We start from the raw sequence: 11,335 nt of genomic DNA on the forward strand, positions 1-11,335 counted from the left end.
ATGACACTGAGGCCTTGAGACTCACTCATCCTAGAGGCCTTGGGATGGGCCAGTAAAAAGCCTCAGCAGATACGTTTGCTAATCACGCTGTAACTCAGACTGTCCGGCGTGTCCACGGGCCAATCAATACCCATACAATTCCAATTAAGTGACGGCCAGGTCAGCAGCGGGCCAGTGCCACTCCTTTACAAGTTAAATGCCACGCTTAAATCCAATAGTCCAACCTTACGGTCAGCCCATCGCCCTGACCTTCAACCACCTTTATATGGTTTCATTCAAACGGTCTAGGGCATTAATGCACTAAATGCTGTCAGAAGAAAAGAAAAAAGATCATGCTTTTGACAGGCGGTTTCTTGCATGTCCATTTTCTTCTTGACCAATTGCAAAGATGCAAATCCAACCTACAGATTTAAGTATGTTCCTTGTTTGGACAATGGTTGTGAACACATATTCTGTATATCCACAGTATATAATATTTAAAATAAGTAAGCCCCCTTGGTGATGGCCATTAGAGGAGCAGAGCTATTTAACTATCTTTTCAAAAATCAGAGCTTTCTGCTACAAATGTATTTGTGTGATGCATACTGATGATGTAATAGCACATCACAGCTTTAAATGGTCTATCCACCATCTTTATTCACCCATGGCTTGGCTCCCTCTCAAAGCCTCTCTCATTTTTCTCTTCTGGAAGCTCTCTGAATTTAATTCATGTCTTTTATCACAATATCAGGCAGTAGAAAGAAACTCACAAGATATCAAAACAAAAATCTATATATAATACGAGAGCAATTACACCCCCGAGTTAGCGGCATCCAGCTATTGTCAGTGAGGTGCGCGTTTTTCATCTTGCCGGTCGTTAGAAGGTGATGGATGTAAACCTATAAAGTATCTAAACTGGACCTTTTAACAAACCATGAGAAATACTATCATTTCTTTAATAGAACCTGCTGACCGTGTCATTCGGCAATGCCATTCGTCATTTTCTTGGTGAAATAATCAATAACTCCGTACTTGGATATAAATAATATAAGTCAGGGCAGGCCTACATTACCTCCCGCCAAATAGGTGCAAGTAAGAACATACAGAGGCCAACTTCAACAATGGTACTATGTAGCCTACACCACGTGTTCTCTAATTAGTTAATGTAGAAATATTCTGTTGATTATTTGTGAGAAGTCTATGTTATGATTTTTCAAACAAAGTTTTTTTTTTTGTACATTGCCAACCATCCATGTGTTTCAGTCATAAAAGTTTAGCCTAGGCCTGCTGCAAATCAGTAAAATTCTACATAATAAATAGGCTGTCCAAATTGTCCATATAGACAAGTTTCAAATAAGTAAAACCTGCCATGTTCCTATGACCTTTACAAACTAAATTGGTATTTTAAAAAAATAAAAGGATAGATCTTTTTAGCATTTGCCATGTGGTCTAATACTATTGAACACACACGCCCACAAAATAGCAGGCTAACTATTGGTCTGTTACCTGTCAGTATGCTCCTATATAAAGTAATCCATCCTAACACATGATGGCGCTGGGGAACTGGATTTTAATTATTAACATCTGAGACTCCTCAATTACCACAAAAGGAATAATGATTTTGTATACTAACTCGACTGATATATCGTATAGGCTACTAAAAGTACAGTCATGATTACTATCATGAGTGTTTTTTTTTTTTAGTTCAGCTTCGCAGGACTTTAAATAATCTCAACACATCCCCCTGACTCTCCTTAAAAAGCTTTGTAACAATAATACGCGCTGAAGTCTGCTCGTGACACAGACCATGACAACAAACTCGCGGTCAAAACTAGCCCCTAAATAATAAGAAATTGTCTATTGCAGGCCATATTTTATGACACTTGATGATTATTTGAAACCAAAACAAGACATGGCAATTAAATCTGTGGATTAGCACAAATGGGCGTGTCTAACTGGTGGTGACAAGACACCTCGACAGTGCCATGTGTCAGTCCATTCTTATCGGACACCCGACTTAGGCCTATGGGTAACTGGAGAGGTAATTACCTCATAGTTAAAGGAGATCTCAACTATGGCCTTAATGAACCAGACTTCATTACGCATGTAGGCTAAATGGGGGGGAAAGCACTTTATCTGGCTGCGTGCTAGAAACTAATATTTGAACACATACAATTCTGAAAACTGCAGGTGTAACTTTATATCATGCATGTTGGTGGATTAATGTGCGCAAATTTCCAAATGTATAGCCTTCATGCAAGTAAATACCATAAATATTAAAATGTTAGAATAACAAAGCGCTAATGGTCTTCTGTATGAGTCCGAAATTATACAAAACAAATAAAGGCAAAGTGGATGCTCCTACTGATATTACTTCTCTAAAGCTAGCTGACTACAATATCAACAAAAAGCCTCATTGGTCTTCAAGCGCTAATCACATTTGATGTGTAGCTATGTGTGGGTTATGCAAAATATTCCTTGGTCTATATCATTTAGTAAAATAGATAAAATCCAGTAATAAAAGGTAATGAGGCCAGCCTAGAGAAGAAATGCTGTCATCACAGACTACTACTAACTGCGCGTGGGTTTAATCAGGTTCAATATCTTGATTTGGCAGCTCTCCCTTGCAGTTATTTGTCATGGCCCATAGAGGACACTAGCTTCTTATGTGGCATATAGGCCAATGCTTTTCTCAATGATTTTGAGGTCGGCTACGACTAGTCGAACTCCATCATCATGGTCAATAGACTTCCAGACATCAGGTTTGTATTTTAACCTCCTAAATTGAATTAACAATGTGAATATTTTAAATGATAGGCTATCATCACTAGGTTATAGGTTGCTTCTCAGTGCAGTAATCGCCTATGCACACACACACACACACACACACCTGAGGATGTGGAAATACATGCTTACCAATAATCTTGTTCATGGAGAGTGACGGGGAAGTTCATGGGATGTTCAAGAAATGTCCTCTAGTCTCATAACGCTATAGGCCTATAAGCTAATCACAAAATTGCGACTTCGACTGGGTCACGTCAACTTAATAGACGTCACTGTTTACATGATAACAAGGACCTATGGCAGTTATTTTGGCCTTTTTTCTTTTTTCCTAACTTAAATTTGTCATCGACATAGGCTATATCATTTTTTCATACAACTTCCATAGTCTATATACATGCATGTTATTGTTATGATTTTACTATCTGTTTTAGGATATTTCATTTCTCCATTCTGCGGATAACGAACCACCATTCCTATCTGGTCTTTTAATTTTAAAATACCCTATCTATTCAAAGGTTGAAATGATTTCTCTTTCATAATAATATAATGCCACCAAGAGGCAACAGGCTGTAGATAACAGAGAGAGAAAGGAGAGAGAGAGAGAGAGAGAGAGAGAGTGTGTGTGTGTGTGTGTGTGTGTAAGAGAGAGAGAGAGAGATCGTATAATTGAACAAACAAATGATTTGATGTAAGCATAAATAGCCTATCCGATTTGTTATATAGGTCTACTTTGATCATGAATAAGTTTGCACATATACATGTCACCGATTCAATAGTGGCTTATGGCTGATAAACCGATATAAACGTTTGTGATTGATAAAAACTTTTATCCATACGCATTTTTTCATATTGCAATTCATTGGCTGCTCTGATGCCTGGAGAAATATATATTTAAGTTTCTAAAATATGATTGTATCGTGAGTAAATACTAGAGGAATGAATGTCATGGCTACACGATTAGTCCTTGCGATTGGCGGCGTAGCCCTGCAACAGGCTACACATTACCCTGTTGCTAATAAACTTTCCCGCCTTAATGTTCACAATTCCATGTATCTTAGACCCTATTTATGTCTACAGTTGATCTTGTTCATTAAAAATGTTGTATGTTTGTGCAGCATTATCTCATTGTGGATTTTCTCCAACAGTGTGTCTGGTAGAAATAGCTTACACTTGTTCAAAGTTAACTTGGAAATCTTAACAGCCAAAGCAACACCATTTGATAAGTTTTACTTTCGGGAAACAACTTCAAGCCAGCCATTTCCTATTATGAGGTAAGCAACGATCATGCAAAAGCCATATCCCTTTGTACTAATGGTCTGTCCTCATTTGCCACCTAATTGGGCTATATAAACCCAATAACACGGGAGTGCCTCCAGCCTCCAGCCAACGCGCAAAAAGCGCAAAGTCTGGGAGGGTACATTTCGCTCTTATCCTATTCACTGTCCCTAGCTCTCACTCACTCACTCGCTCCCCCTCTCTCTCACTCTGTACTTCCCATCTCTTCCTTAATCCTATTTGCCATTGTACGTGCCCAATCGCCGTATACTTTCCGCGTTTAACTTGGATGACATTTTTATTTCATCATTAGCATCCGGCGCCAGCTTGACGCAGCAAGCAGAGCTCCATTTCAATCGAGGATCTCTTTCAAGATCTGCAAGATGCAAGATTAATCTTACTTTTGTTTTTCTACTCTTTTTCTTTATTTGATCGCTATTGCTGACTGCTTTTTCGCCGGCAGAGCACTGACTTTTGAAATCCCACCACAAGCCATTGAAGGACTTTCAGCGAAATACAATTGTCTTGTTGCTAGAGCCTGCAGAGGAAGTTTTAACCCGTTTATTTTGTGGTCGAAGGCGTTAGAGATACAAGCCTAGCCTACGCTGTCATGCCTGAGACTACGCCAGAGACGTGTGCGCCGGCCAAAGACTCTCCGTTTTTCATCAAAAACCTGCTGAACTGTGACAGCAAGCCATCCAAACCAAAGCCCGTCCTCACACCATCGAAAGCCGGACTGGAGGGCGGTTTTTCACTCTCGCAGGTCGGAGACCTTCACTTTCCACGCTTCGATTTCCCCACACAGAGGTTCGCGCTACCTGCATATCTAGAGCGTGCATCGGCTTGGTGGTATCCCTACACGATTAGTCCTTCCTCGCACCTCCAAAGAACTGTAGAGGGTATGTAAACCATACTGTATTGCACGGAGACTTACTATGTGTTAGTACGTGCGTCTAGGTCATTGATGAAAAATGTGTTGTATGACTTTCAGATATATGTATGGACTAGGCTACCTTATTCCAAATAGGCCTATCTGACTGTTTAATCGTTGGATTAGTCATGTGCGGTTTTGAAATTGACCTCGAAAGTAAATACATCAAGTGAGTGGTAAAAGTAAAGTAATAACACAGTGTGTGTGTGTGTGTGTGTATGTGCGTGTGTGTGTGTGTGTGTGTGTGTGTGTGTGTGTGTGTGTGTGTGTGTGTGTGTGTGTGTGTGTGTTTGAGTTTGAGAGTTAGGCGAACTTTTCAACAGCATAGCTTTAAAACCTGAAGAGGAATTAAATACAGTATATGATAGGAATAATGCAAATACATTTTGATTATGTTGGACTTAGACATTTATTAAGCATATGTTGTGTGTTTTTTTTACAGCCGCAGAAAAGGCCAGCGTAAGGGACTCCTCTCCAACGTCTGCTGGCACCGATCGGGATTCTCCAGACCTGGTGCTCAAGACCGAGCCAGACACCAAAGATGACGAAGACGACAATAAAAGCGCGGACGAGATAGTGCTGGAGGAAAGCGACACCGATGACACGAAGAAGGAGGGTGGCGCAGACGAGTGGAAGAGAAGCGAGGACGGCACGGACAAGAAGCCATGTAGGAAGAAGAAGACGCGGACTGTGTTTTCCCGGAGTCAGGTGTTCCAACTCGAGTCCACCTTCGACATGAAACGCTACCTGAGCAGCTCGGAGAGGGCCGGTCTGGCTGCCTCTCTGCACCTCACGGAGACACAGGTGAAGATCTGGTTCCAGAACCGGAGGAACAAGTGGAAGAGACAGCTGGCCGCGGAGCTGGAGGCGGCCAATCTGAGCCATGCGGCGGCTCAAAGGATTGTGCGAGTACCCATTCTCTACCACGAAAACTCGGCCGCAGAGAGTGGCGGCGCCCCGGGGTCTGTCCCTGTCAGCCAACCGCTCCTAACGTTTCCTCACCCTGTATATTATTCACACCCAGTCGTTACATCCGTTCCGCTACTTAGACCGGTTTGAAATCAATTTAATTTTAATTATTACTTTTTTATTACATGACATAACAAGAACACAGAACGCCATACGATAACTATAATAACAACCTATTTTTGTAATTCAGATAAAATAAGCATGATATAGGCTAGAGGGGATTTCCAATGTTGAGAAATGTATTTTAATTTAAACACTTATTATTATTATTAATACTATTATTATTATTATTATTATTATTATTATTATTATTATTATTAAGCCTCTTATGATTGCCGTTATCTCTTACGGTGGACATAATTTCTCACTATTAAGGTATAGTGGCACTGGATGTCAACTAGGCCTTGAATTAATTCTATTTTATTTTACAGGAAATTATGTTCAGGGTTTTTGGAGACCCCCATTACCAAGCTGCCTCGTGCGTTTTTTAGACTAAAAGGTGTTGTGAATATGATTTCACACTTTGAAGTCTATCACATTTTTACACCGATTAATGTGCAATCTAATAAGCACTGTAGCCTTTGGAACATCAATACTTATTGTGTTATTATATATTTAATTTAGTCTCTTACTTTCCAGTCATAATTTTATTTTGACTCGAAAGGAAACTAAAAACGATATTTCCACATAGTTCTTATAATTATGATCTTCTCAAAAGGGACCGACATCTCTTGACACGCGGTTTAATCAGTGGGACAATCATTTTCTTCTTGTGTATACATGTTCTGCCTAAATGGAGTAAATAGGCTATCGTTCTGCCAACAACTGGACTTTACACTAGCAAATGTGAATTGGTGTTATTCAATTTATGGTTTCAGTGAACACGTGTTTGTACATTTGTATATAAAATATTTAATCCTTATAAGGGCAATAGCCCTTTGTACAGGAAGAGATAACTTTTTGATATTGTATTGCTGAAATATGTTGTGAAATAAATTGAGGGTGTTCCTTCTATGTTACGTGGTGTGATGGTGAATTTCACAACAGACTGAAGTTCGCAATACTTTGAAAGCAAGCAGACATGGCCTCTTGCTTATTCAAATGACCTGGAAGCCTTCATTTGTTTGAACACAGTGAATTAGCGAACAAATTGTGATATATCTTCTTCAGATACTGCTCACGATAGACAGACTACAACGGATCGATAATCGATTATGAATATTTTAAGTCAGAAAAGCTCAACATCCGCCGGCAAAATAGTTAGGTCTGTCGATTTGATTTTTAGTCCACATAGGTGGATGTTGGAAAAGACGGATTCATTTGTATGCAACTTTGACAGGGTTGCTTTGATTCCAAAATGACAAATAACTCTGTTTAGAGCCACATGTTTTCTACTCCTGCATCTTTTAAGGCAATTCATTCGTTTTAGGTCTGTTAATTTTAAGTTTAAGTAAAGTTTGTTTGTTTATTTACGCTCGCCCAGGTAAATTATAGCCTAGATTTTTGTTGACGTCAACCCTAAATATTCCCAAGTATTTGTGTTAGGCTTCTATGGTTTTCTGAGGACCCTCTGGTCAAGAGTACAAAGCGCCCGAGCAGGTGCATCTTTATGTGCAACCTGTTAAGCTCTTTATAAAACATTGTTTTACATACAAAATGACACAGTCAATTAGGTGGTATAATTACCACGATCTGGCAGGAATTACACATGATAGAGTGAAAGAGGGGAAATTATATTATGTAGGCCCATTTAAAACTCTCTCTCTCTCTCTCTCTCTCTCTCTCTCAATGCTTTGAGTATGCGCCGGTGTGAGCGCATGTTATTAGCATATAGTTACACCAATATAACGTGACAATAGGACAATGCCATAAATTATGGGATCATTTTTAAATTGGACCACTCTCCCTACAAGGAATTAATCAACAGTGCCGCTGTAATATTTTAAAATATTACAATTATAAACCGTACTGATAGTATACCATTGGCTAATCCCCAATCCAGAATGCATGAACCACCCTTTTTCTTATGTATGTATCAAATATTTAAACCATTCTTAAAATTATTAACCTATTTTAATTTTAGATTTAACGTTGTATATATAATTCACGACATGTTGGTTGTTTGTGGACTTTTGCAGAAATATAAAAGAGTTTTGAGTTTAAGTGGTGCAGATAAAGTAAAGTGAGGAAAGTGGACTAATAATATTGAAAATGTCTATCTCACCTACACATACTACGCATACACATACTTCGAACATACATATTCGAACATATTCTCATTCACAGGTTACAGGATAAAACACACACACACACACACACACACACACACACACACACACACCATTAAAGCTTTGGATATTGAAGGAAAGTTTACACACACACACACACACACACACACACACACACACACACACACACATGCACACACACACACACACACACACACATGAACACATACACACATCATCTTGGAGTTGAACTCGTTACTCTTGTGTTGTACTATTCTGCAATGGGTACTCAACAAAGGGCACATTCAAATAAGCACTGGTAATAACTACTCATATATTGACGTATGATATCATGCAAACTCAACGTGGGCCCATTATGGAGAATTAATAGATTGGTGAAGCATTATTCCCCAGCGAGTATCGATCGGAAAACGTCTGTAAAATATTGTTTCAAATCAAGGGCATTGTTCATGTTTTTTTTTAACAGGGTCCACTGATGACCTTGATTCGCTCGCATAAATTGAAAAAATTACCACTCGATAATTTCCATTTGTACGACATCTTTATGTAAAGGAGCAGCGGGAGAGGACTGGAATCGGAGAGAGGGGGGATTGAATGTGACCCCAGGCTGCTCTGTGTATTACATTAAAATGGAAAGTTGAGTGGCTGATTTTAAGCAGAGCACATCATATATTATAGTGCCAGATACATGTGGTTCAAGTGGCCAACAGCTTAAGTCATTTTTTAACCCTGCCCCTGCTGTATCCCTTTAACGCGTTCACGCGCGTGTGTGCGCGCTAGGGTATATTTGTGTTTGTATGTTTATGCCATCTGTGGGCGAGTGCGCCCAATGTCTGCGCAAAAGTGCGTGTGTGTGTGGAATGGTTTTGCGTTGTCATAGGGTTGGCCCAAATGTAAATTCATTTTGTAAATTGTAATGAGTTTATTTAGGACTTTTTTTCGGGCATTTAAGGGAAGACCTTTTGGGCTTTTAAGGGCAGACCTACTACATAGTTATAAGCACACAGATACTGCAAAATGGATATTACTAACTGTCTTACTTTTGTGGCGCTTCACTGTCAAGCGATCAACATATATGTTAATGTCCATCATCTCCTCTGCACGGTAGTTAGGACTACTTACCCTGCTAGATTAAAGGAAATGCATTGGGGGAAATCCGGTGTAATAATGTATCATCGACCCGTATTGAAAGGTACTGAGTAGTGCGCTTGAAGAGAAGTGGTTTTAACCAACCGCACTTTGGCAATGTTTTTCAGGGAAGGAAAATCTTCCTTTTACACCACCTATATACCATTTGCTTTGGTGATTGAACGCGAGCATCAGATTTTCATCAAAGTTCTATTAAGTGAAACATAGGTTGCGGGGCAGGCTCTGATTGAAACAGTTTAAATTTTAATTGTGTTTTTAATTTGACATATAGTTGCGGAGAGGAATGACACCGCAACGCCGAGGGGCGGTCGATTCCCTTAATTTCTCCCTGAGGAATTGATGAGTCTATCAGAGCAGTAGATTGGAAACCCATTAAAGCTCAATGGTTAGGTTGTTAATTGGAACTTGATGGATAGGAGCCCTTAGATAGGCTATACTGATCCAATCTTCTTGACTTTCTGTTTTCCAATAAATTACCCAATTCATTTCCCAGCCACAGATTACATAAATTGTACACCTCCAGGGCTTGTGCCTCCCACCTCCTACCTCCCTCCCCTCCGCCCCCAAACATGTGAGAAAAATAAAAGACCGGCCTCACATTCTTGAATGAAAATCGAAACATAATCAACGTTTATACTTACAAAATTTATTGATATCATTTTCTCTGGTAATTTCCTTATTTTAAAGTTGGACAAGCCATATATCATAATACACACGTGTAAAGGGCCTTTTGTTTAATATTTATCGAGGCTTGATTCCCAGATCAAAGCCGCTCATGACTTCATCTGTCTTTCTAACAGAAAGCTTTTTTGCCTGGGTAAAGGTCTTGTTTCTTGTTCCGTTATTACTATAGGCCCACAGCTGCCATACAGGAGCTATCATTGTGATAGAGCACGAACAGAGGCCTTATTCTGTTGGATTTCAAAGTGTTTTCTGTACAAGCAAAGTATAGGCTGAATTGATACAGAGATTCGGTGTCCATCAGAATTGCGAAATATTGACAAGAAACATATTGCGCCCTTTCTTGGGAACGGGAGGCGTTAGATAACCCAAACAGCCTTTTTTAGTTGCATTGGAGGTTTAGTAGCCTACAAGAAACGAGTCATACGATGATGTCTGTTTGAACATCTATTTTAAGAACAGTCTCTTTTATATTTTGACTGTCTACCATGAGGCTAGTTTTTCTTGTAGCCTAAGTGGAGCCTACTAGTTTTAAAGACAGACATTGTTACTGACGACATGTGGATTTGTTTGAAAGACGAACCACATAAAGTCAATCCATTCAACTGTCATTGTAAATTTCACGCCCTATATGTAGGCTACCATACATCAAGGCACGATGGGTCTCATATATTAACCGGAGTAAACACGCATCTCTTCAAACATCTGCTACCACGCGACGACATTACAACACCTCAGTGATTTTAAAGAGACCAGTGATTTTCATATTATCATCATCGTCATCATCATCTCTTTCTGTCATCGTTAAGGTTCCCTGCACTAAGCTGTTATCAACCATAAATAATGACATTTTCTTACAACTAAACAAAACCTTTGCTTTGTGACCATTACACACAAGATCTCAGACGCAAAGGGTCGGGGTCGCACACCGCCTATTCCTTTAGGTGCACCAGAGGTTCATCCTTTGACACTATGATTAAGGCAGATCATTTGTTAAGTGTCGCAGATCTTTGGAGAGTGCTAACTGGAGCTAATGTGGTAGAACCGCGCCAAGTAGCTGCCCTGGAGACGCAAGTCGAAGGGTGGGCTGTACAGCGACCCTCCAATCAATTAGTCAATCAATTAGCATGGTCCAGCTCCGCTGGCACCAAGGCAGCAGATTACCCGGTAGATAATGATCAAATTAATACTATATAAAGACAATGGACATGGGACAAGTTTATTATTTTCAAGTAAATTAGTTACAGATATATCTACAACACTGCATTACTATGAGTTGACTCATTTATTTTTGAACAATCTCATTTTAAGGTACATA

The 11,335-nt window shown here is 39.6% G+C and overlaps 1 protein-coding gene across 1 annotated transcript; it reads left to right on the forward strand.

The window, feature by feature from the left end:
• The first annotated feature begins 4,082 nt into the window (after positions 1 to 4,082).
• hmx3a (H6 family homeobox 3a) lies at positions 4,083 to 6,934 on the forward strand. The gene is made up of 2 exons (XM_048269963.1): positions 4,083 to 4,937; positions 5,412 to 6,934. Exons 1-2 carry the CDS (start codon positions 4,649 to 4,651, stop codon positions 6,026 to 6,028), a joined length of 906 nt encoding a protein of 301 aa, XP_048125920.1. The 5' UTR covers positions 4,083 to 4,648; the 3' UTR covers positions 6,029 to 6,934.
• Positions 6,935 to 11,335: the final 4,401 nt, after the last annotated feature.

This window comes from Alosa alosa, chromosome 18, assembly GCF_017589495.1.
Source record: "Alosa alosa isolate M-15738 ecotype Scorff River chromosome 18, AALO_Geno_1.1, whole genome shotgun sequence".
Classification (NCBI taxonomy): Eukaryota; Metazoa; Chordata; class Actinopteri; order Clupeiformes; family Clupeidae; genus Alosa; species Alosa alosa.